Source organism: Monodelphis domestica, chromosome 4 (genome assembly GCF_027887165.1).
Source record: "Monodelphis domestica isolate mMonDom1 chromosome 4, mMonDom1.pri, whole genome shotgun sequence".
Taxonomy (NCBI): domain Eukaryota; kingdom Metazoa; phylum Chordata; class Mammalia; order Didelphimorphia; family Didelphidae; genus Monodelphis; species Monodelphis domestica.
In genome coordinates this window covers 441,423,549-441,450,666 of record NC_077230.1, presented here as the reverse complement: position 1 = coordinate 441,450,666, position 27,118 = coordinate 441,423,549, and the positions used below count along the sequence as shown (strand labels likewise).

At 42.4% G+C, this 27,118-nt stretch overlaps 1 protein-coding gene across 1 annotated transcript; it reads right to left on the bottom strand.

The window, feature by feature from the left end:
- Window positions 1–1,793: 1,793 nt before the first annotated feature.
- LOC130453600 (zinc finger protein 383-like) lies at window positions 1,794–20,728 on the bottom strand. The gene is made up of 5 exons (XM_056796661.1): window positions 20,525–20,728; window positions 19,659–19,784; window positions 11,880–12,006; window positions 10,495–10,590; window positions 1,794–9,552 (listed from the first exon to the last, which is right to left on the bottom strand). The coding sequence occupies exons 2-5, from the start codon at window positions 19,689–19,691 to the stop codon at window positions 8,210–8,212; spliced, it is 1,599 nt and encodes a 532-aa protein (XP_056652639.1). The 5' UTR covers window positions 19,692–19,784; window positions 20,525–20,728; the 3' UTR covers window positions 1,794–8,209.
- Window positions 20,729–27,118: the final 6,390 nt, after the last annotated feature.

The window sequence follows — 27,118 nt, the reverse complement described above, 5'->3', positions numbered from 1 at the left end:
TGTCCTCTTTCCACTTTCTGTTCTAGTTTGATCTTCATTTGCTCTATTCAAATATTTTAATTTCATGGAGTCAGAATTTTCATTTCTTTCTCATCTCTCTCTTGGATCCAGAATTCTTGTGGCTACAATTCAGAAAGCTTGACCGAGTGATTTTTTTTAATGTATTTTTTTAAATCCGGAAATATTCCAGGCACCTTCCTCAAGCAAACCCATTGGGAAAGCCAAGCAAGGAAAGTGCCCTTTAGAAAGAGCATCCAGGATGTAGTTACTTCCCTGTCCTGTCCCATAGCATATGGAGTTGTAAGGAGGTGGGGGAAATTCTCTGGAAGCCTCAATCTGATTAGACAGAACATGGCCCTAGGATTGCAGGAAATGCCATGGAACCAAGTGATCCAGGATGCCCCAGCCCAATGGCAGGAGAGCTGTGAGCTGCAGGGAACATTTTGTCTCTTGGGAATAAGGGAGAGGGAGGAGCCACTGTGCAGGGGGGAAGGGGCTGAGGAGGGGAGAAATGGACTGAAGCCTGCTGCCCTCTGCCTCAGTTTCCTTCTCTGTCAGAATGGGGGGGGGGGGAGAATCCTTGAATCACTCCCCATGTCTTTGGGAGGATTGATAGATCCAGCAATAAATCCATCAGTCAATAGACACTTATTAGGTGCCTGCTGTGGGCCAGGCCTTACCCTGCTGTTTGGGGCTCCAAATGTACTGGAACTGAGAGGATGCCCCCTCCAGGCAGTGGTGGAAGAGGCTTGGGGTTAGTCGAAAGAAGAAATGAGGGCGGGGCTAGGGGAACTGGTCAGAAATAGCCCCTCCCCTACTGGGGACTGTTATCTCAGGGGGAGGAGCCATAGCCAGTGGGAGGACTCCATTTCCCAAAATGCACCTGAAGCAGGTCTAGGCCCCACCCCCTAAGGAAGTTCCTGGGCTTCCTGGGAATCTCATCTGGGCAAGTGCAGCTTCCCCAGGAGAGCAGGGTTTGGTGTTTGAGCCCCTAGCACTGGGAACCCCAGGGAGAGGAGAGAGGCTGGGAGGGAGGCAGTGCTAGCAGAGCGGGGAAATGGGGGTGAGGGGGAATGGTTCTCTTTACCTCACCTCTGGGGCATCTGGAGTCCTGTGGGAACAGGAGTGTGCTGGAGTCAGAGACCAATGGGAACCTGGGCGTGTGCAGTAGGGGTTGTGGGGGTGGGTTAAAGGAGTTCCGGTATGAACTCCTGTGGGTGTGTGTTCATGTGTCTTTCTCCCTGAGTGTTTCCGGGTATGAATGTCTGTCTGTCAAGCTCCTCCCCTTCCCCCTCTTACCATCTTTTCTCCTATTCCCCTGCAGTAGAGGGTGCTGGCCCTTGTCACAATAGGGTTAGAGTTAGCTGTGAATTCTGAAACTGAATATCGTTCTTGAGATTTCTACTTCCTTGTAACATGCTAACAGTTATGAGGAAGAACTGTAATGCTGGGCAATACAAAGATTCAGCCAGTCTGGGTAAATTACTAGCCATGAGAATTCACCCGTCTCAACGGCAGTATAACAATCTTAGCACCCCAAAGGCTGGATATCCTACTAGGTTTATGGCAAACATTTCAGAAATGTTAATCCTTGTAATTGCTGTCATTATTTTTTAAATCCTTACCTTCCTTCCCAGAACCAATATTTTGTATTGGTTCCCAAGCAGAAGAGTGGTAAGAAGGAGGCCAGTGATGGTGAACCTTTCAGAGATAGAGGGCTTGGTCCCACCCCCAGAGAGTGTGCCATGCCCCTCCCTACCACCAAGTGCCTGGGACAACCTACTCCTCTTACCCCATAGAGGAGAGAGAAATCGCTTCCATTGGGCTGCTGGATAAAAAGTCACGTGAGGTGAGGAGAGGATTGTCCTCAGGCTGTGTAGAGGGGGAGGGGAGTGACCTCAGCTCTCCCCTTCTCTCTTATCTCTGCCTCTTGTGTGCCACTCACCTTACTGTTTTCCCACTGGGCTGCTGGGCAGAGGGGGAGAATGAGAAAAAATGTCATTGGCCTCTGTGAATCTTAAAAATTCTCAGACCCTACTTCATAAGTTTTGGTTAAGACCATTCCCCATTTTAAACAATGAAGGAACTTAGATCAGGAATGTGAGATCTCTACTCCACCCCTACTTATGCCTGCTTTAGGGGAAGACACTCCTTGCTGAACAATGAAAAATACTTAAACCCATACTTATAGTAAGTCAAGTTCTTAAACTGTGCCTATTTTTTAGATCTAGTACAAAAAGGGTGCTAAGTACCTATAAAGGTCAGGCAACTTGTGAATTTACAAGGAGCAAAGAGGTGAGAACTTACTCAGGTGTGAATTACTCAAAAATTTAGCCATCTTAGGTGTGAATTAAGAATGGTCTGTCCTTTCGAAAATGTCTATTGTGATTGGTAGATGTGAGAATTTAGGGGAGGTGTAAACCTTGAAATTTCTCTGACTTGTGAATGTTAAAAATTCCCACATTGAGGAATCCTGAGAATCCCACTGAGAATGGAGCAAGAAGCCTAGAAACAGGAGTCGCAAATAATTCAGATAGGTTATTTCCTTTAAGGGAAGTACCCACTTTTTAAAAAAAATGGAAATTTGGTATGTGTAAGACATCATACACCTTTTAGCCCTAAGGATATAAATTTAAGGAAGATATGCCATCATTTGAGGAAAAACCAATAATGATTATAAAAAAATTAGAGAACATATTCAGAACTTTTGACCCCACTTGGATGGATGTTGAGAATTTATTAGAAACATTTTTAATAAAAAGAGAAAAAAACAATATCATCTCTCTGGCTAATCAGAAATGAGGTAGAAGAGGACATTATTGGCCTACTGAAGACCCACATTGGAACCCCAATGTTGAACTAGATCACACAAAACTAAACCAGGCCAGAGAAGCATTATTGATAACCATGAGAGCTTGCTTTTATAGACCTGAAAAATGTTCAAAATTTGAAATAACCCAACAAGATATTGATGAAACACCCTCCCAGTTTATGGACTTATTGATGTAGGAAATACATATATGGACCTTGATTTATCCAGAGAAAGGGACATTAGGCAAATATGTAGGCAATTCGTTGAGAATTGTTGTTCAGTGGTAAAAGACTACTTTAAAACTAGCTGTCCTAATTGGGACTCTATGGACCTCAAAGAATTGAGGACAGTAGCAACCTATGTTTATAAAGGTCGTGTAAAAAGACCTGAGGAAGGCAATACTTTAGTGGAAGACTTAAAGAAAGAAATTGAAAAATAAGGGATAGACTATAGCCCCTTTGCGGGAATTCACAAACAAATCTGTAACCTGTCACTTCTGTGAGAAGAAGGGCCACTAAATGATGGAATGTAGAACCTTTCTTAAGATGATTGGAAGAAATACGCAGTTTAATAACAACTTTAGAAATAACAAATATAGAAATGATAATGGTCATAGAAACCAGAATTTTAGAAATTATAATGATTATGGAAATAGCTATAATGAATATAGAAATAAGAACTTTAGAAACCAAAATTATAGAAATAGGAATTGGGAAAATAATGACAATGCTCCAAATGAAGAAAATGATAATACCCAACAACAATATATAAGAAATAGTGCTCGTCCAAAAAACAGTCGAGGTGCCCTTCAGGGGGGTGCCCAAGGAACATCCCAAACACAATGAAGGTGTCTGCGGGGGGGATGGGGGAGGCATGGGGCACAGGAATCAGAGGATACAACCTTTGATTTTCCGGACCCTGATGTCCTACTACCCGTTGTCCATATCCACTGCCCTCCCCATACTAATGAACCCCACGTTACCTTAAAGGTGGGTAACACTTATTATGATTGTCTCTTAGACACTGGAGCTACCAGGTCTGTATTGAAGAATGTACCAGATTTAAGTTGTTATTCTTTTGACTCACAAAGTGTAGTGGGAGTATCAGGAATACCCCAAAGAGTTAAAAAAGACTTGCCCCTAGAATGGTGTCTGTAGGACCCCTAGAGGTACAACATTCCTTTCTTTTGATGCCCGACTCCCCTCTAAATTTGCTGGGGAGAGACCTCCTATGCAAACTCAGAGCCACAATAACTTGTTCCCCAGATGGTTCCTTATCCTTGGGAATTCCAGAGGAATCTTTAAATTTACTCCCTGTAAATCTCTTTCTCAGAGAACCAAGAGGCAAAAGAGCCTCCCACTTTTGAAATACCTAAAGATATACTGGAGTCTCTTTGGGACACATCTTCTTCCAATGTAGGCTTACTTAAATCTGCTGTTTCTGTACAGATAAAATCTAAATCTAGCCCACTTCCTTCCATTCCTCAGTATCCCCATTTCAACCAGGAGGCAATTGAGGGTATTACACAAGTTATTAACTCATTAATTGATCAGGGAATAATAATCCCTTGCAAATCTGAAAACAACACACCCATCCTGCCGGTTAAGAAAACAAAAAGAGAACCTGATGGCAAGTACCTCTATAGATTCGTACAGGATCTGAGGGCGGTGAATAATCATGTTAAAAAGAGACACTCCGTAGTTTCCAAAATCAATACTATTATTTCCTCTATTCCTAGCACACCTACATACTTTACAGTAGTTGACTTGTGCTCAGCTTTCTTTTCCATACCTATACATGAGAACTCCAGGCATATTTTTGCTTTTACCTGGAAGGGCTCACAATATACATGGAGTTGGCTGCCACAGGGTTATGTCAAAAGTCCAAGTTTATTTGAGCAAATTTTGAGCCAAGACACAAACAATATAACATTTAAAAATAGTAAATTAATCAAATATGTAGATGATCTACTCTTGGCTTCAACAGATGCAGAAACATGTCAAGAAGATAGTAAACATTTAAGCGTGCCTACTACTAAGAAACAGTTGAGAGCTATTTTAGGAGCAACAGGGTTTTGCAGACAATGGATTCCTTGCTATGGGGAAATTACTAAACCCCTTATAGCACTAACAAAAGATTCAGTTCCTGAACCCCTCAAATTAGAGCCTGAACACTTGTTAGCTCTATCAGATCTAAAAAAGGCTATCCTGTCTGCCACTGCTCTAGGCATCCCAGATTACAACAAACCATTTACTTTGTATGTGCATGAGTGAAGAGTAGATTCTGGTTTTTTAACTCAGACTTTGGGACCTTCTCAGCACCCAATTGCTTATTTTTCTGCTCAACTGGACCCAGTAGCATCTGGAGCACCACATAAAATCCAAAAATCATGTTTAAAAAACCCTTAAAATCAGTTGAGATATTTAGCACATTAAATTTTCCAACGGTTGTTATAGCAATTGTAACTAGTTCTGAAGAAGTCCATCTATCCTCTATGTGACAATTTACAAAGGTAAAAATACAATGGCTGTTTTTTCATATATGGGCTTAATTACTATGATCTCAATATAGTTATAGGGAAAAGCAATAGAATTTTAAAACTCAGCACATTAAATGAACAGTATAACAGAATAATATTGAATCCAGTAATATATGAATTTAAAATCACAAAATTATATATTAAACAAAACAATCAGGAAAATGAAATAGAAATACAAAGATTTTTATAAACCATTGGAGTCTGAAATACCTTATCATTATCTCTTTAAAGTTCCTTGGGCTCTTATCCATTTAAATGTCTATTGTCGGAAGGCAGAGTGGTAAACGCTAAGCAATGAGGGTTAATGGACCCATCCAGGGCCCCACAGCTGGAGAGTATCTGAGGCCAGATTTTAATCCAGGACCCCATGTCTGTAGGCCTGGCTCTCAGTTCGCTGAGCCACCCATTTGAAACTTCAAAGGTAAAGTTGAATCTTTGGGCCAAATCTTTCTTCTGACACGCAGGTAAATTCAATGAAATTACCAGAACAGTCAAAAGGTATCCTTTTAAATAGCCCATTGCTTTTAAGTTCCTGTTTGGAAAAGTCTGTTTCTTATCTCCCTTTTCTATCTCTCCTCCTATGATCTTCCCATGTGGTCAATACCCCTGTTTTATACCAGCTGGTTTTTGATCCTGAAGAAACTAGATCTGCTACCAGCATCCTCAGTGCTGGGGCTGGGGCGATGAGTCGTCAGGGTCGGAGGCCAGGTTTTGCTGGACTAGAATCACCTGGGCCAGATGGACAAGAAACCACTGGGGTGGGCAGGGACAAGAACACAGGGCCGGGAGCCAAAGCACCAGGTGAAGACGGAGAAACGTCAGGAACGGGGGCTGCAGGCAGGGAGAAGCAGGCAAGCCGGTGGGAGGGAACGGCTCAAGAACTTTGAAGCACATGGCTGCTGACAGGAGTTGATCAAGATGGTTTTCTAAAAAAGCATCTTGAAGAACGTAGTTAAAAAATGTAGGCAGTAGCTATTAAAGGCTGAACTAAAGATCAGTAAGGAAAAGAATCAGAAGATTGAGAGTATTTCATTTTTCCGTTAGGTTGCCAAAATTGTTAAGATTAAAATTTTTGGAACTGAGGAAGGTAGAAATTAGTTTCTCTCTGCAAGGAGTATATTTTAAGAGGTTTATTGAAGATTAAGGATAAAAGAAAATATGGGATAAGAAAGCACATGTCTAGGCCCACGGGCCTAGACAACCTCACCTACATTATGAAAGGAGCCGTGTCTGCTTGCAAGTGGAAACAGGAAAAGCCCACAAAAGCCTTTACAATCAGGTTAAACACCCAATCTAGATCTCGGCCCAGGAGAGAAGTCAGTGATATTAAAAAGCATTCTGGAGAAGTGGACCAAGGACTTCTGGGGATTGCTGTGCTGGATTCAAGTCCATTTTTATAGAATGAGGGTACTTCTCTGAAAATAATGATTTCTCAAAGGGGCATGAGATTCCCTTAAAAAAAAATGTGTCTCCATCAACATCATTCCCAGAAAATGGGGTACCTTGCCTCTTGTTTATGAAGCAACTTGGGTCCTGTTTCTCCTTAGCCTGACAGCTTAACCTTAGGATGGCACCTGAGTGTCCATTATTTGACATTTCCAAAAATAAGGTGGTCTTGGACATCTCAAATTCTCCTTTATTACATCATCACAGGGGTGGGACTTATGTTCACACCCAGAAATCAGCCAAATGCATCATGAGTCTGACACCATGGATAGAATGGAATGAGCAGTAGGGCTCAGGTCCCCATCCTTCAACATCTTTCTCAAGCATTCTTATTTTGTTTCTATGAGATCTATATGTGACAGCAAAAGACAGGAAACTAGGGCCAATTAACTAGAGTGAGAAAAAAACTTTAATACACAAATGCCGGCAAATAGTGAAGAATCACAAGCATTAGAATCTCAAAGAAAAAGTATTATTGTAACATTTTTTCGCAAATTAAGAATATTGGGGTATTTAATGAGGGCTCCTCTTTGGAACCATATATAAAGTCTAGGCTCTAGCAAAAAGACTTTTCTGGTTTTCTAAGTAATAATGATCACCCTCCTCCTATAGAGAACATATTCAATTTGAGAATATTCATCAGGTTTTTCTGCACTATGAATCCTCTGACATGAAGTAAGAGATGATCTCTGGCTGAAAGCCTTCCTATAGGGAATCCATCTGGAACTTCTCTGTTCAGAAGACATCATCTTATATTGAACAAACTCAGGACTCTCCATTTCAATGTCTTTCTTCATAAATGAGAGGAATAAGATTTCAATCCAAAAGGAATTCTCAGTTGGGAATAACATGATTGTTGCCGGAAGGACTTACTACATTGATCATATTCCTACAGTTTCTCTAGTGCAGATTTTCTAATGTTAAATAAGTTAAAGTGGCAATTATAAGGTCAGTATCATGCATGAGGTTTCTCTACAGTGAGGATTTTCTGAAATAAAACAACTATGGAACTTGATTCTCTCCAATGTGGATGCTCTGATGCGTAGCAATATGACTCTTCAGTGTGAAAGCCTTTCCACATTGCCTATATTCCTAAGGTTTCTTTTGCAGTGTGGGTACTCTGATGTACAGAAAGACATTTCCCCACTGTGAAAGCCTTCCCTCACTGTTTACATCCACAAAATTTCTCATAGTGTGGATTCTTAGATGTTCAGTGAGAGAGCCTTTCCACATTACATACATTCATAAGGTTTCTCACTCATGCGAACTCTCTGACATTTACAAGGATGAGATCTAGTTCTAAAAGCCTTTCCACATGGTCCACATTCATAAGGTTTCTCTCCAGTATACATTCTCAGATGTAGACGAAGAGAGCCCTTATCTGTGAAAATCTTTCCACATTGTGTACATTCCTAAGGTTTCTCTCCAGTGTGGATTCTCTGATGATAAGTAAGAGAGCCCTTGTGTTTGAAAACCTTTCCACATTGTTTACATTCATATGGTTTCTCTCCAGTGTGGATTCTCTGATGTGAACGAAGAGAACCCTTCTCTCTAAAAGCCTTTCCACATTGTTTACATTCATAAGGTTTCTCTCCAGTGTGGGTTCTCATATGTACAATGAGAGAAGCCTTCTGTTGGAAACCCTTCCCACATTGTTTACATTCATAAGGTTCCTCTCCAGTGTGGGTTCTCTGATGTGAAGTCAGTTGGCACTTATGAATGAAAGCCTTTCCACATTGTTTACATTCAAAAGGTATCTCTCCAGTATGGACTGCCTGATGTAAAGTAAGTTGGTGCCTCCGAATGAAAGCCTTTCCACATATTGTGCATTCATAAGGTTTCTCTCCAGTGTGGATTCTCAGATGTAGACGAAGAGAGGCCCTCTCTGTGAAAGACTTTCCACAATGTGAACATTCATAAGGTTTCTCTCCAGTGTGGATTCTCAGATGTAGACGAAGAGAGGCCCTCTCTGTGAAAGTCTTTCCACACTGTGTACATTCATAAGGTTTCTCTCCAGTGTGGATTCTCTGATGTGCAACAAGACGGCTGCTCCGTGGGAAAGCCTTTCCACATTGTTTACATTCATAAGGTTTCTCTCCAGTGTGGATTCTAAAATGTCTGGCAAGATGGCACTTCCGAGTGAAAGTCTTTCCACATTGTTTACATTCATGAGGTTTCTCTCCAGAGTGGATTCTCTGATGTCTGGTAAGGTTGGTACTAACTGTAAAAGCCTTTCCACATTGTGTACATTCATAAGGCTTCTTCTCTCCAGAGGGGCATATTTGATTAGAACAAAACTCAGAGATTTGATGGCAAGGTCTCCCAACTTTATTATTCACAGTAAGCATCTTTTTACGTTTCCTTTTTGGATGGCTAATGAGTTCTAAACTCGAATCAAATGCCATTTCACCTAGGTTACCTTGATACATGAGCAATTCAGGAGGTTTCTCTGGCAACTGAATAAATTCTACTTCTTCAGGAAAACATGTGCTGTATTCACTATCCTGAGAATAGTCATTTCCCAAGTTCAATTTCATATGCTGATTTAGTACTGAATATTGGCTGAATTTCTCTGCAGTTTCAACAAATTCATAGTCACTCATTGGAATTTTATTTACCTTATTATCAGACTCACAGATTTCACTCACAATAAAGTCGCAAAGACCCTTATTGATGAACTTCTGGAGGCGAGATCCTTCTACAAATATATTCAGGTTGGTACATCTCTCCTTCACTTCAAAATTAGTCTCTGCCTCTGAAGAAAATAAACTATGATATAAACACAGAAGGAAATCACACACACACACAGCAATGTCAGTTTTTTCTTCCACAGGTCAAAAGGAGTTTTCAAACTTAATCAAAACCTGTCCTTGGATACACCATTTTGTCATAACTCTAAGACGGGTATTAGAAATATTTTCACATAAGAAAAGCAATGAAACCACTCACATGAACTCAGACACAGGCAACCTCAAGATTCTCCTCACACTCTGTAATTCATGTCATAACAATGCAGGACTGACTAACCAACTTCTTTGCAGCTAAACTACGACTCAAATCCTGAGACTGAGCATGCTTTGTCCACAGTATAGAATAGTCTTTCTCCAATGCCCTTTCTATCTTTCCTTAATAAGTCAATATTTAGGGGGAAGCTGGGTAGCTCAGTGGATTGAGAGGGAGGCCGAGAGACAGGAGGTCCTAGGTTCAAATATGACCTCAGATACTTCCTAGTGAGGTGACTCTGAGCAAGTCACTTAACCTCCATTGCTTAGCCCTTCCCAATCTTCTGCATTAGAAACAATGCACAGTATTGATTCTCAGACTCAGGTAATCTGTGATTATTTTTTTATTTTTGTCTATCTCTGGTAACCTTATAAATATTCTGTTCTCATTTTTCAGGCTCAATCACATGGTCAATCTTGCTAAATTTTACATGTTCAGCTGAGAATCTACCTCACTTATGCAGTAATTCTCAAAGTGGTATATAAGTTTTCTTTTTTCTCTACAGAGAAAAGATATTTCACCATTTACTCTACCATGTTAACTATTTAGACTCATATCCAAACCATCTCTCAGGTAATGAATAGCTTGATTCTGTGTTGGCCTGTCACTCATCAAAACTAGCACTCCCTTTACAACAATAGATAAAAGTCTTTTGGGATAACAGCCGTCATGCATCTGCTTTCCCCTGACTCACCTGGACAGGAGACCCATTGGTCTTTTTGTTCTGGCAGCGATGGTGACTGCCCTTGCTGAAAACAGGTGACAAAATTTTCTCGGAGAACTGTAACCCCTGCAGAAAAGGAAAAAGGAAGGGATCAGGAGAGAAAAATAAAAAATTGGATCCCCACAACAGAAAGAGGGCATGCAAGTAAAGGCTACAGAATGGTTTTTGTTGTATTCATTGTTGGGACATTTCCAGGAAGGCAGAGATCAAAGAACACATTGGCAATCAGGAAACTCCCATCTGGATTTACCTCTTGTAATACAAGGATAGGCACATTACTTCACAATCTCCATTATCTAGAAATTAGAGGTAGGTTAAGAGGTCTGTGAATCTTGAATTTCTCAGACTTGTGAATGTTAAAAAATTCCCCATAGGGGAATTCTCCATTGGGACAATTCCCTATTGGAACCATTCCAAATTTGGACAGTGAGAACTCTACCTAGATCAAAAAGGTGAAGATCTCTACTCCACCCATTCTTGAGCCTGCTTTAGGGGAGAAAACTCCTTGCTGAACAATGAAAAGTACTTAAACACATACTTAAGCCATGCGTATTTTTAGAAATAATACAAAAGGGTGCTAAGTACCCATAAAGGTCAGGCAAACTTAAATGGGACAAAGAGGTGAGAAACATACTGAGAGATTCTAGCCTACTCAGGTGTGGATTACTAAAAGGATTAGTCTACTCAGGTGTGAATTCAGAATGAGCTGTCCTTTGGAAAACTTCTACTGTGATTGGTAGATGGAAGAACTTAGGGGAGGTGACATAGGAGAAAACCCTCTATATAAGAAGAAGAACAGCCTGTTGAATAAAAGTCTCTTGAAAGACAGTCTCTAAAGAGGCTGTTAGAAGGAGAGTGCTCTAAGGAGGCTCTGAAAAGACAGCCTCTAAGGAGTCTCTTGGGAGAAGCTCTTGAGGACAGAAGAATCCCTCTCTAGAGAAGGATGACTGGCTGAACTGGTGTCTATACTGTTGCTTGGACAGATCTTGTGGTGAGTGATTAAGGACTAACTGATCTCTCTCTAAAGACTCAGGTCTAAGCCATGTTGGCTTAAGGCCCTTCAAATTTATTCCTTTCTTACTCTTTCTCTCTTTTTAAAATTCCTCGTTGTATTATTAATTAAAGTCTCTATAAAACCCAGTTGACTTGGGTATATTCATAATTGGGAATATTTCCCTGGCGACCACCTTAAATATTGATTTTAAAACAAGACACTGTAATGAAAACATATTTCCTGCGGCCACAAATTTACTCACCCACTCTTATATCTACTATAATTTATATCTTCCACTATTTTAATCACTACAGTTTAAGGCCTTCACCTAATTTAACTCTTACAGTTATATGGTCCTTACCCACATATTGTAGATTCTGCACATTCTCCAGCATGACCTCTTTGTACAGCTCTTTCTGAGAATGATCCAACAGGCACCACTCCTCCTTTGTGAAGTCTACAACCACGTCCCTCAATGTGATTGACCCCTATAGCAACAAGTCATGAGATTTAGAGATTAAGCTGAAGAATTCAACTAGTCTGCTCCTGATCAATGTGACAAGGAAATCACTTTAAAAGACTGATATATATTAATTTAAGGTCGCCAAGGAATTCAGCTATGTAATTCCTAAATGAAAACTCAAGTCAGCCATCAACCTTTTATAGAGTTTAATTACAAACAGGAGGAAGAAAGGAATTAGAGCTAGAGAGAGAGAGGGAGAAAGGGGAGAGAAGGGAATAGGGCTTAAATACCCCTTCTGTTTAGGCTGGGCCAAAAGGCCCAAGCCCTTAGATAGCTGGGGCAAAGAAAAGAGATCAGTCCCTATTACTCACGTGACCAAAATGGAGAAACAGTCTCAGAGGCCCCCACCTTCAGCTTCCTTCAGAGCAAGCTTCTCAGAGCACCTCTCCAACCACTCAGAGCCAAAACTCTCCAACCACCCCCCCCCAGTCCTCAGACCCCTCTATCTTTAAGGAAACCATCCAAGTTCCCTCCCCTCAGTTCTCACATCTACCAATCACTGTCCATCATTTTCCCTGTGCCAGTGGTGGCTCTAGCCTAACCCAGGACCGCCCAGAGGTCTGTGGTTTTGCACATGTCTGTTGAAGGTCATATTCTCAAATAATTAAATCTTGATCTTTTGCTACAGCCCTTCCTAAATCCTGTTACCCTGAGTAGGGTAGAGATTGGAATAATTAAATTTTGATCTAGGCTGCAGCCCTTCCTAAATCCTGTTAGGACTGAGTAGGGTGGAGATTGATTCCAAGTATCTCCATTATATCAATTCTAAAATCAATCATGACTCAAAGAAATTCCTGTTCTGTGCTTAAGCATAGGTCAAAGCCCTTTCCATTGTTCAGCAAAAGGTTTCTGTCCTTAAGTAATCTTAAGAAGGGAGGAGAATGACCCTCCCATGCTAATGGGGTTCACATTCCAATAGACTATCAAAAGGAAATTTTTCAAGTATGAAATTTCCCAATGGTGAAATTTCCAACATTTATAAGTCTAAGAAATTTTGAGGTTTACATCAACCAAGTGCAGAAAACTAAAGCACACAAGTAATTTACCCCCAAACTCATAGCCTTGAAGAATGTCCGAGCCAGCATTTATTCAGAGCACAATGGAATATTGACAAAGGCATTTTGTATCTGAAGTAAGAATCATGTTGGATGAATAAAGACTGTAGAAGTGTCTCACTCTGAAATGCTTTTCCCTGTAGAATTAGGGAGAGGGTATGTACTTTCTGTGGGATGTAGGAAATTCTCCAGAGAAGAGAGGTGATGTGAAATTCCTCATTAAAAGTATCAGAATTGATCCAGTAAGAACATTTGTATGAAATTTTTGAGAAGGTAGCAAGGACTGCATGTCCTCAGGGGAAATATTACCAGTGATTAATGAGGAGAAAACAAAGAAAAATTCTCTACTGAATTTCCTAAGAGGCTGAAATACACTTATCTAGATGAAAGCATAGAGGATTCCTCAGTTATACATAGGATGAGATTCTGATTCAAGCTGAAGTGAAGAAGAGTCTCCTATTATATTCAGCTTAGCAAAAACATTAGGTATGATATACCTTAATCAAAATATCCTGTCTTTGCTTTATGATGAATGTCATTTTATATTTAGTTACATAGAAAGAAGAATAATTATAATGGCAAAGGGAGGAACTCTTCACCTTTTAAAAAGAGAATTGCTCCTGACTAATCTGAAGAGCATTCAAAGGGTTCTGTTGGAAAGGATGAGGCCAGGTGATAAGAGCAGCAATAACCACTAGCAGGAGCAGTAAAAGGCATTCAGAAATAACCGAGAACTGGAAGGCAGAAAGATCTCAGCCCCAAAGAAAAGCAGAGAAATCTGGGCTCAAAGGGAAGAATGCAGAGAAACTTCAGGTCCAAGGAAAAGAGTTTCTTGTTTTGAAGGAGGCTACTCTGAGTGGGTCCTAGGACTCCCCACTGCCCCACCTGTCCTGCCTCTGAACTTCCAAGATCAAAGATATCCTTCAATGGCACCCAAGCCCAGGATCTCAGGACCCCTTTTGGCCTCTTCACCCCAAGCTCTGCCCTCTATTATCTGGAATGCCAATGCCAGTCAAATGAGCACTCTTCAGTCTAGACTCCTACCAGGCATCTACAATACCCCAGGACTTGGTTTGCCACCTGGGCAGTCAAGTACAAGGCTGGTTACCCTGAGAGCTCCCGCCTTATTTTCCTTCCCTCTTTCCATATTCCCTTTCATACTCCAGTGACCCTGGAGACTTGTTCCTCACATGAGACTCCATCTCCTGACCTCACATTTTTCTGTCCTCCTTTGGCTTTTCCCCCAGCCTTTACTGCTCTCCCTACTAGGCTCTGCCTCCTGATTTCAATAGATTCTTTCAGGACTATAATAAAATGCCATTTTCTTTGTCCACTCTGCTATGGATGTGGGGGAGCTCGGGGAATAAGGGAGGGAGACAACATGAATCATTGGGAAAATTTATGTTAAAATGTGTTATTAAAATTTAACAAAAATCAAATCAAATTTGATCTTCTGCAAGTAACCTTTATGGATCCATCTTCTTCCTTTGATTGCCTGCAATTTATCTCATACATATTGAAAGGAAAATTCTTTTATTTCCTTTATATTATTAATCATGAAACAGCTCATCACAGATAATCCTTTATACAAGTAACTGCAATTATAGTTGTTAGGAGTGAGATCTATTTATTCATTAATTGTGTATATCATTTATAATTATAAAATACTGGCCATAGTATTGGAAGAGGTAGTTTGGTGTATTAGACTACTTCAGCAATGAATATGGAAGACTTCTGTTGGAAGAATAAAAGCTTTAGCTCTATGTAGTTATCTAGAGAAGCAGAAACCCATGTAGCAAGGGGTGGATTCATTGGGAGGAGAGTGTCCAGCTGGCCTGAAGAGATCACACAAAAGCTATCCAGGGATCTTCAGAGTTTCATCATTTCATGATTTATGACAGCTAGAAGCTCCCCAAAGAATTGCGGTCCAGAAAGGTTACTGTGACCTAAATAGTGTGATGCTTCTGGAGGATTAAATACATTTTCTGATCTCAACCTCGGGATCAACTTAGGACCTTGTCCCAAACATCACTGCATGGTTCTGAACATCCTATGAGCCTTCTTCTGCCTGGTCAGTGACTTATGCTAATTACCGATGAAAAACCCACAAAACCTATGATTGTATATGTATATGTCTATATAAATCTTTGCTCCCGGCTGGGGGTGGTGACAGCTCTAGCTTTCATTTACCACAATTAAAGGTTTGGACCTTCAGCTCAGAATTATGGCCCAGACATTTCTTTATTTCACACACTTCATCAATATGATGTGATTAAAGCAAAAATTCAGGATTCTCAGATCCCTTTGGAATAAGTTCTGGGGATTTGCAAGAGCTTTTATTTTAGAGGTTCTGTTTTCTGACTCCTCATTAAAGATCTCCTCTGAGCTGAAGTATGCTCCACCTCTTAAGAGGTGACTCTTTTTATAGGCTATTTTGTCAACTCCTGTTATGTCAGAGATATTGCAGTTCCCATTTTTTTCACTATAATTCCTAATGAGTCACGTGCAGGGTCATAGAAAGACGCCCACAGGGGTAGTTTTGTGACTCCACCAGAGTTCAGTTTGTTTAACCTGAGTCTTCTCCACAGTTGAGGCGACTTTGTTTATAACTGGCTGCTTTCTAGGTCTTCTCAGAAGGGAAAATCTATATAGGTCTACTGGACTATTCCCTATGCAAGTGACTGAAGGGATTGTTATTCATGATCTCTAAAAAGAATTTACCTTTGAGGGAAGTCTAAAGTAGTTTATTTGATACAATTGCCTCACAAGACCTCAAACACAGTCTGTAAACTTCACATTATTCTTTAGGAAACTAGTTATTCCAGACCCGGGTCCAGGAGATCAGGAGCAGAGACTATCCCTGGAATTGTGGGACAAACAGGGATTACCCAGTGACAGAAGGTGTCACACTGGAGCATGGATGAATGACAGTGCTTGTGCCTGTCTGTCTGGAACCTGGGCCTGCACATTGTGGAATAGAGAACATACAATGCATGCAAGACAGAAAGCTGGAGACAGAAGCTCTCAGTCAAGTGACAATTCCTTTTGAAATATTACCAGGAAAGCAGTTAGAGCCAAGCCAAAGGCTGAACTGGTCTGGACTTATTCTGAACTGGGCTGAGAGGCTTTTGGACTGAGCATTTTGGCTGCTGGTGGCTGATGGTGGAGGCCCTGAAGCTTTGGCTAGTTGAGGTTACCTGGCTAATTGGCAGAGAAGAAAGAAGACAGTTGTCCTATTATCTCTTTGACGGACTCTGTGTCAAAATTATGACCGAACTGCCATACCCTCAATGTCCTCCAACCTTAGGCTCCCTGTAGAGAATAGGGAAAACCCCATCCATCTTACCTTGTTCTCCATCCTTCCTGTCTTCCCCAGTATACCCTTACTTGAGAAAAGAAAAGAGTATCTTCTCCAAATCTCATAGTTCACATTGAGTGAATTGCAGACAGGGGAGGGAAAGATGAAAGGCTTCTGAGGAGGGGAGAAAGGGAGATTGAAAGGGGGAAGGAGGTGAGACATAAAGGGAGCAAGGTTGGCACACTTTGATCCATTAGTTAGTAACTATCAATCCATATACACCCATAGAATTACTATCTATTACAACATTCAGGCAGGGGCTAATAAGGTCCTGGAAAATCTCCAGAACACATTATATATATATAGGGGCAGATGGGGCTGACCTTTGAGCTCAAACTGAGGGCAAGCAGTGATAACACCCCTGGAGGCTGGGAAAAACAAAAGTCCCAGTGCTCTTGGATGTCACCTTAGGAGAGCTCAGCCAGGTCTGGAGAATTATACCTAGATTTGGAGTACCATTAACATTAGACTCTGAGAAAGGATCCCATTTCACTCATGACATCCTGAAAAGAGTCTATGAAAATCTAGGAATTATACCAAAATATCATGTGCCTTATCATCCACAAAGTTCAGGGCAAGTAGAATGTATAAATAAGGAAATATGACTATGGTGGGGAAGATCTGTGCTAAACGTCATCTCAAATGGCCAGAGATTCTTCCCATAGCTTTGTTTTCACTATGTAGGATGCTAAGAGCAGATTTACATATATCATCTCATGAAATGTTCTTTGGACATGTTCCACTCTAAGCAAAAACTTGTTAAGACAGTCTATACATCTCTCTTAGGAGGAGATTGCAAACTTACTTCTTACTTAAGTGCTTCACAACAAAGACTAAAAGAATTTCATGCTATGGGCTTAATACGCCCATATCAAACTGATCCTTTGGATTATTCTCTTCATAATTTTGAACTGAGAGATATGGTATATGTAAAACATTTTGCTATAACTTCAGCAACACAGAAAATTTGGTTAGGTCATTATACTATTTTATTAGTTTTTCCACCCTGAGTAAAAGTTTTGGGTAGATTCCTGGTATCATTGTTCACATATAAAATTAGCACATGGTATAAATAATGGAAATGTAGAAATCATTGAAGAAGAAGAAAATGAAGAGATTGCAGAAAGATAGATCCATCAGTCAAATTGAATCTATAGTCAAAAAGATTAGTAAGCAGAGGATAGAAGTACAGAAGAGGATAGAAGAGGAATTAATGGATATTGTTAAAAGACTGATAATTTATAAATTTGAAAGACTGGGGGGGGGGGCAGCTGGGTAGCTCAGTGGATTGAGAGTCAGGCCTAGAGATGGGAGGTCCTAAGTTCAAATCTGGCCTCACACTTCCTAACTGTGTGACCCTGGGCAAGTCACTTGACCCCCATTGCCTAGCCCTTACCACTCTTCTGCCTTGGAGCCAATACACAGTATTGACTCCAAGAGGGAAGGTAAGGATTTAGAAAAATAAAATAAAATAAAATAAATAAGTAAAAAGACTGTGTGAAATTTGCAATGAAGAGGATTACAGGATAAATGGAATAATGAATTTATACTTTGGGATAATGTATTATAGTAAATAATAACAGCCTTTACTCACATACAAACACAAATATATTAACTACTGTGGAATTGCAGAGGAGAAAAGAATGATCCGAAGTAGGGGTATGTATATAGCATTCCACCGTAACATCACTCTTACATAACAGTAACACTGACATAAAAATAGCAAAACAACATGACATAGCAAAAGTAACAACATAATAAAACATACACACAAAACATAAACATGGGTAGATTACATTGAATCACTACTTTTTAAAGGAGTGGAACAATGTATAGTTAGGGTACGAACATTGTTATGATTAGCTATAGATATGTTGTTTACTAACAAAATGTAGTTCCATACTTAAATTTAGTTTTGGTATAGAAATTTAGTTAAGGGAAATATTTTGAAGATAGAGATTAGTTAGGTAAAATTAAGTAATATGAGAATATTAGATACTGAATTGTACTACATCATAGATTACACAACACAAACATATGACATCACATATTAAACAAAATTGTAAATAAATATATAAATATATGTAAAGAGGTCATATAATAGGATTGTAAATTAAGTGTATTATAGTATATGTCTACATGTAAACTATATGTGAATATTAAGTGTATATATTTGCATATGTATAGCATACATGTATATATTGTAGGTATGTACTCTATAGACGTAAATTATGTACATAGCTCACTAATATTTATTGTTACACATATTTGCATGAGTAAGTTTAATGTTTGGTTTCATTTTTCATTGTAAATCTTGTGTAATGTTTTGTTTATTGTAATTTTCCAAAATTTTCCTCAAAGTTTAATGTTAATGTACTGCAATAGTAGTACAATGTTCTTTATTAAGTTATAAGAGTATTTTTCAGTTTGATGTTAGCATGGAAGTCATGTTCATCTTTTGTTTGATGTTATTTGCTGATTTGATTTTGCTTCTGTTTGACTTTTGTACTTGCTTATTAATTAATTTCTTTTCCTTTTCCTTGTTATAATTCCCTAGCATAAGTTAGTGATAGTTAGAGTAAAATAGTTCCGTGCAGGTTCTTTGTTATTTTGGGCAGATTTCTTACTTTAGGTAATTGGTAAGTATTTTACATTGTGCACAAATTCAAAAATAGCCTTTCCAACAAAAGGGGGGATATGATAAAGGATGAAACGTTTGCAAAAACTGCGATGCAAACCTTAGAGAATGACTGACAGAAGCATGTGATGAAGGGTCACATGGGAACCTGAGTGATATGGGAGAAGATTCTATCTCCCAAGGGTCCCTCATCTGAATGATCTGAGATTGAGGCTGGAAGAGGGTTTTCTCCTGTGACCAACAGAGGAATTGGGACTTCTGGATCTCTTCTGATGGCAGTATCAGTAAGGAGACCTCTGGACCTACTTGGACATCTCTCACCTTAAGATCCAGGCCCTATTTCATTGGACTCCTGGTGTGAGATTTGGATATTGGGAAGTTAATGATTATTTTAGTAATAGAGTTTAGATAGTTAATATATATTAGTTTTAAAATTAAGTAAAGTTTATTCCTAAACCCTTATTCCTTACTATACTTCACAAACAATAAATCGAATTGTATTTATAGGTTCCCTCTTCTTCTTTCCTTACCCCAAATCCTAGCATAGCAAGATGGACCCCACTCACCTGGGAAGGGAACCTCAGGGTCCCGGGGGCCATTCCCTCTGGCTCTGGGGTCTCTGCTCCAGACAGATTGTGCTCCTTCAGGGGGGGGTGGGAGCCCCGAGGTGGGGAGACCTGCTCTTTGTACACCTGGGGAGAATTAGGGAGGGGGAGGGCTCAGAGGGGGCTCCCAGGCCCTTCCCTGGCCTCACACAGGGAGCCTCAGGCTTGAAAGGACCTTGGACTGGCCAGGAAGAAGCCTCCCACCCTCTCCGGCGCCATCTTTGCCTTCACTCAATTCAGAAATTGCATTGGCTGGAAGGGGTGCATTGAGGGAACTCCTTGGAGCAGAGGTTCCAGGGGAGTGGGGTCAAGGGGAGGCACTGCAAGGGAAGACTGGCACCAGGTGAGGGCTGGGGAGATCGCGTTGGCATTTCTTTAGTGCCCGCGATCCGAGCTCCTTGACGCCACGTGGGCACAGGCATCCCCCGCAGCCCCATGACTCACAGGGACTTCTCCCCTCGGTCTATTCTAACTTGAGAGTCCCCTTTGGGGAACAGCCCCGACCAGCCCCCGCAACCCCTCCCCCAGCTTCCTCCCGGCTCCGGTGGGGGCGGGGCGTTCTCTCCTCTGGGGAAGGGCAAAGCCCCGGCAAGGCTCGGGTTCCAGACAGAGCCGCCCCGCCGGACACCGGCACTTCTGTGTTTGTCCCCTTGGGGTAATCCTTTAAAGCGGTGGAGAGACACGGACACAGAGAGACATCAGACTCGCCCCACCACACTTACTGACACTCCCAAACACCGCCCTGCCGCACCTCTCCAGTGCCTAGGTGGCGAAGCTCCACGTCTCTCCCCACCGCCTCCTTCCCCCACAATCCCGGGCTCAGTTACCCGCAACGCGGCCACCCGCGTCTTCTCTCCTCGCAGGACATACAGAGTAGAAAGTCTTCTCCGCCAGAGCAGGGAGCTCCGGCCGCGCCTGTGCACTAGTTCACTCCACTTCCTCAGCTCCCTAAAGGAAGAAAGATCCAGGAAACACGAGGGAGCAATCCAGGAAAGGAGACAGCCCTCGTGACATTCCCAGCATGCCCCCGGAGGGCCACAAAGGGAGGCGCCAAGAGGTTCGTGAAGTCATCACACAGACATTCTGGGAAATGTAGTCGGTCCACAGTGGGGGAGGGGCCACACACCAATTGTTCCCCAGCCTGGTGGCTGCAGCCTTCTTCCTCCTCCCCTGTTTCCCCTTCCAGTCCCGCCCTGCATCTTCTTCTTTAGACTGGAAGCTGCTTCAGACTACAGCCTGGCACACAGCAGGTGTTTAATAAATGTTGACTGATCACTCACTGGATCTGTGATCCCCAAGCCTGGGGAGGAGGTGCTGGGATCTCCCCTTGTCACAGAGAAGGAAACTGAGTGTCAACATGGAATCTAGAAGCCCCAAAGTGGTAGCCTAGTAAGATCCGATGAACCCCAACGTGTAGGACTAGCTTGTAAATTGGAGACCCCAAAGCTGGGACTTGTTCCCTGTCCCCTGTGAAGCCCCCCTGAAGGGAGTCTCAGGCTGGCAGTCTCAGACTGAATCTTGGACCCTACAGTAAGTGACAATCCCAGTTAGGTGGGGCTAAGCAGATGCCAAGTCCTCCTTTTGTCTCAGCTGGTCTTCCCCAGTGAATCAGAGACTCGTTCCAAGAAGACCCCCTTCTGGGCAGGGACCACCCTGGTGAGCCTCCACTGTAAGCAGCTCCTTCACACAACCTCTGGCCAGGATTCCTTTCACAAGCTGGATTGTATCCTGTCAGTATAGTTGAAACCCTCCAGTTTCCTGCTAGCCAGAATCCTGTCCATCATCTTCTCCTGCACCCCCGGGGGCTGCTGGAATGGGTTGTCTGTGGCCCCAGGAGAATCTCTGTAATCCTAGGAAAATTTCAATATTAAATTCTTTGACCAGCTGATTGCTCAATTCCAAGAATGAATTTCAAATATAACTTGGCAAAGGAAAAAGCCGAAGGTTAACTTACTTCAGTCTCCACTTAAGTTAGACTTTTAAATGAAACTCAAGAACTCTGGCATACTTTAAAGGTATGGCTGATACCATTGCTGGGTTTATACCCCAAAGAGAAAATAAGGAAAAACACTTGGACAAAAATATTGATAGGTTTGACCTTTGTGTAGAATAATTGGAAAATGAGGGGCTGCTGTATGATTGGGGAATAGCTGAACAAATTGTGGTATCTGTTGGTGATGGAATATTATTGTGCTCAAAGGAATAGTGAACTGGAGGGATTCCATGTGAACTGGAAGGACCTCCAGGAAATGATGCAGAGTTAAAGGAGCAGAACCAGGAGAACATTGTACACAGAGACTAATACATTGTGGCATGATTGAACCTAATGGACTTTTCTTGTAGGGGTCCGAGAATAGATCACCGAAAGGAGCACACAAAGACAATGCAAGTCAGGCAAAAGGGAAGTTTATTATTAGCATGCTAGGGGCAACTCAACCAGGTGAGTTCTCCTGAAGGAGAGTCTGAATAGGGTTTATATAGAGTATAGTGGTCATAGTTGAGTTACATGAAAGAGCATTCTGTTAATATAGTTAATCAAATTAGCATAACAGGTGGATGATGTCAGGCAGACATGAAGGTGGTCATATCATGTGGATAGACATGAAGGCTAAGTGACTACTTGAGCACTGGCATACTTCAGGGGTCCTGTAATTCTTAGGATCTTGCCCAGAACATTCTGTTGAGGGATATTCTGTCGTCCCAGACAGAGTAAGGATCAACAGAGTGAGGGTCAGTTAATTTTTACTACATAACATTCCCCACTTCTGATTTTTCATAATGAGGAATCTTCCTCATGGCCATGCTATTGGTACATAGCTCAGGAATTGTGTCCAAGGGTTGGTACTGTTGCCTAAGTACCAAAAGCAGGACGGTATTGATATGATCCTTATCGAACTGAACCAAGAGGTTAAGAATATAGGGCCCAAAAGTCAACAGAAGAATAAGAATGATCAAGGGTCCAAGGAGGGTGGAAATAAGTGTAATGAGCCACGGGGAAGATTGAAATAACTGCTGATACTGTGACTGGCCTGTTGCCCAAACTCCTTCACTGGAGTCCAAGCTTGTCTTAAGTGCTGCTACTGATTCCCTAACTATGTCCATATGGTCTGTATAGAAGCAACATTCTTCTCTGAGGGCAGCACAAAGTCCCCCATTTTTAAGGAATAGGAGATCAAGACCTGTCCTATTTTGCAAAACTACTTCTGAAAGGGAAGTAAGAGACTTTTCCAGGGTTTCTAATGGTTTCTTAACCCTTCTAAGATCAGTATTAATGACCTGATGTAATGCTGTCATCTCGGTTTGGCAAAGAACCAGGGAGGTAATACCTGTACCCACTCCACTGAAGCCAAGAATGGCTGCAAGGGTTAAGGCCATCCCCAACTCTCGTCAAGTCCGAGTAGATTTTGACCCTGAATGTTGTAGGGCTAAAAATCGTTTTTCAGAATAATAGATTACCCGGGGGAGGATTGTAACAAGCAAGCAGACCTCACGTGGATGGGTCATCAAAGTGGATTGTGCAACACAAGGAGTAAGACCAGTTATAGAACAAGACCATCGAGCCCCTAGAGGGGGAATATAATATTTGCCAATTTTTCCTGGTAGATTTAATGGGGAGCACTGGGGAAGTTTATTAATAATGGTAATGTTCCCAATACCAGTACTCTGGCCAGTAAGCAATTGCAAGGTTAGGCCAACTTCCCGATCCCCCAAATCACATGAAGTTGGTTGGTCCGAATTAGAAATATTATAAGATACATTCAAAACTACAGCATCATAATAAGGGGGACGAGCACTTAAGCAAAGCCAGCAAGTCTCGGTCATATTGGATCAGGAACTATTGAGGGCAATAAAGGAGGCTTGAAGCAAAGGCCATAAGGGGCCTTCAAGGGGATCCTTAAAAGGAGGGGGGGGGGAGGTGTCAGAACGGTAGTGTCCAGAAGGATCTGTGGGAATTTTGGGTTTAAAACAATATTGGGGCCCATTGCCTGGAGTGGAGTAGTAGCCAATTCCCTCCCAGGTCGGTTCCGGCTCGATATTGCAGTATACCCCATGTTCTCCCTAACATCCAGGAATCATGAGAGATCTTCTTGGAAAGAGTCTCTGATTCACTGGGGAAGACCAGCTAAGACAAAAGGAGGACTTGGCATCTGCTTACTCCCACCTATATCAAAAGCTAGTAGCAAGCCCACCACAATCTGTTGGGTACCAGCTCAAGAAGGCCAGGAAGGAGGGGGGGCCCTGCTTTGGGTGCGAGCTCCACAGGGTCACAGAGGAGGAGGACTAGTCTTGTTTCTACGAGACTCCTCACTCCTAATATTGTCAGTAAAAGACACCAAGAGTGCAAAGGCCTTTGAAAGGACAGCAATAATAATGCCTCAGTTGCAGCCCAAAGTGATCTTCTATGGCATTTACTAGCTTAATGAGCACTTGATGAAGCCACTGATTAAGAACTGCCCAAGTGAAAGATAGGAGCATCCTTTTCTCTTTCTGTATCACTGTCACTGTCATGAGATTTCTCTATGAGAAAAGGCCATCTTCTAAGGCTCAGGGTCTCTGGTTCTGATGGGCCCAGGGGCCGGCTCTCTTGTGAGGTGGGCCTCCTCTCCACACACCTATTATTTCCCTCAGAGTTCTGTATTGGGGAGATACATTTTTGCCACAGAAGGAATGAGAAGAGCTTTGAAAATGCCGTGTGGCATTCTTTATTACTCAAAAGGAAGCCAAGCTGGCCATATTAGGCCCATTTCCGGGGCCGTGCTCCGTTTCTATTGTATGGTATCTGGAAGATATTCCTTTTAAGTTTCTGATTTTCAGACTTTAAGAAAGAGTTGGTTTCCTTTTTTCTCCTTTTTTACCAGTTGGAAGGCCTGACAAGAATTGGCCCAATCCTTCTTATGTGTCTCTCTTCTGAGGGCTGTGAAGCATGCTTTCATGTATCATATCTGGTCGTCAAGATTCTGGGAAACTATCTTTCCTTTGACCACTAATGTATTGGCAATGCTTTCAGGTATTTTTGATGGGATTTTTCTGTTTCCATCTCTTGTATGTCATTGACTTTTCTTTTTTTTTTTAACCCTTACTTCCCTTCTTAGAATCAATACTGTACTGTGATTCCAAGGCAGAAGAGTGGTAAGGGCTAGGCAAGGGGGGCTAAGTGACTTGTCCAGGGTCACACAGCTAAGAAGTGGCTCAGGCCAAATTTAACCCTAGGATCTCTGGTCTCCAGGCCTGGTTAGACTTCACGGAGCCAACTAGTTGCCCCCACCCACCGAATAGACCTTTTTTATTGTGTTTCATGTCCTCTTTGAGAGATTGTCCTCTTTCCACTTTCTGTTCTAGTTTGATCTTCATTTGCTCTATTCAAATATTTTAATTTCATGGAGTCAGAATTTTCATTTCTTTCTCATCTCTCTCTTGGATCCAGAATTCTTGTGGCTACAATTCAGAAAGCTTGACCGAGTGATTTTTTTTTAATGTATTTTTTTAAATCCGGAAATATTCCAGGCACCTTCCTCAAGCAAACCCATTGGGAAAGCCAAGCAAGGAAAGTGCCCTTTAGAAAGAGCATCCAGGATGTAGTTACTTCCCTGTCCTGTCCCATAGCATATGGAGTTGTAAGGAGGTGGGGGAAATTCTCTGGAAGCCTCAATCTGATTAGACAGAACATGGCCCTAGGATTGCAGGAAATGCCATGGAACCAAGTGATCCAGGATGCCCCAGCCCAATGGCAGGAGAGCTGTGAGCTGCAGGGAACATTTTGTCTCTTGGGAATAAGGGAGAGGGAGGAGCCACTGTGCAGGGGGGAAGGGGCTGAGGAGGGGAGAAATGGACTGAAGCCTGCTGCCCTCTGCCTCAGTTTCCTTCTCTGTCAGAATGGGGGGTGGGGGGAATCCTTGAATCACTCCCCAGGTCTTTGGGAGGATTGATAGATCAAGCAATGAATCCATCAGTCAATAGACACTTATTAGGAGCCTGCTGTGGGCCAGGCCTTACCCTGCTGTTTGGGGCTCCAAATGTACTGGAACTGAGAGGCTGCCCCCTCCAGGCAGAGGTGGAAGAGGCTTGGGGTTAGTCGAAAGAAGAAATGAGGGCTGGGCTAGGGGAACTGGTCAGAAATAGCCACTCCCCTACTGGGGACTGCTATCTCAGGGGGAGGAGCCATAGCCAGCGGGAGGACTCCATTTCCCTAAATGCACCTGAAGCAGGTCTAGGCCCCACCCCCTAAGGCAGCTCCTGGGCCTCCTGGGAATCTCATCTGGGCAAGTGCAGCTTCCCCAGGAGGGCAGGGTTTGGTGTTTGAGCCCCTAGCACTGGGAATCCCGGGGAGAGGAGAGAGGCTGGGAGGGAGGCAGTGCTAGCAGAGCGGGGAAATGGGGGTGAGGGGGAATGGTTCTCTTTACCTCACCTCTGAGGCATCTGGAGTCCTGTGGGAACAGGAGTGTGCTGGAGTCAGAGACCAATGGGAACCTGGGCGTGTGCAGTAGGGGTTGTGGGGGTGGGTTAAAGGAGTTCCAGTATGAACTCCTGTGGGTGTGTTCATGTGTCTTTCTCCCTGAGTGTTTCCGGGTATGAATGTCTGTCTGTCAAGCTCCTCCCCTTCCCCCTCTTACCATCTTTTCTCCTATTCCCCTGCAGTAGAGGGTGCTGGTCCTTGTCACAATAGGGTTATAGTTAGCTGTGAATTCTGAAACTGAATGTTGTTCTTGAGGCTTCTACTTCCTTTTAACATGCTAACAGTTATGAGGAAGAACTCTAATGCTGGGCAATACAAAGATTCAGCCAGTCTGGGTAAATTACTAGCCATGGGAATTCACCCCTCTCAAGGGCAGTATAACAATCTTAGCACCCCAAAGGCTGGATATCCTACTAGGTTTATGGCAAACATTTCACAAATGTTAATCCTTGTAATTGATGTCATTATCTTTGAAATCCTTACCTTCCTTCCCAGAACCAATATTTTGTATTGGTTCCCAAGCAGAAGAGTGGTAAGAAGGAGGCCAGTGATGGTGAACCTTTCAGAGATAGAGGGCTTGGTCCCACCCCCAGAGAGTGTGCCATGCCCCTCCCTACCACCAAGTGCCTGGGACAACCTACTCCTCTTACCCCATAGAGGAGAGAGAAATCGCTTCCATTGGGCTGCTGGATAAAAAGTCACGTGAGGTGAGGAGAGGATTGTCCTCAGGCTGTGTAGAGGGGGAGGGGAGTGACCTCTGCTCTCCCCTCCCCACTTATCTCTGCCTCTTGGGTGCCACTCACCTTACTATGTTTTCCCATTGGGCTGCTTGGCGGGGGGGGGGGGGGGGGGGGAATGTGAAAAAATATCATTGAGCTCAGAGGAGTGGAGTCCCTCGGCCTTCATAGTAAAAAACTCTACAAGAGGAGGGGGAAAAGGCCAGCTACATGCTAACAGACTACACTGC

Coding starts and splice junctions, on each gene's coding strand:
- LOC130453600 (XM_056796661.1), bottom strand. CDS start 19,691: ATGGCCCCCGGGACCCTGAGGTTCCCTTCCCAG. Junction 12,007..19,658: donor CCCTGAGGTTCCCTTCCCAG/GTGAGTGGGGTC, acceptor TTGTTGCTATAG/GGGTCAATCACATTGAGGGA. Junction 10,591..11,879: donor GCAGAATCTACAATATGTGG/GTAAGGACCATA, acceptor CCTTTTCTGCAG/GGGTTACAGTTCTCCGAGAA.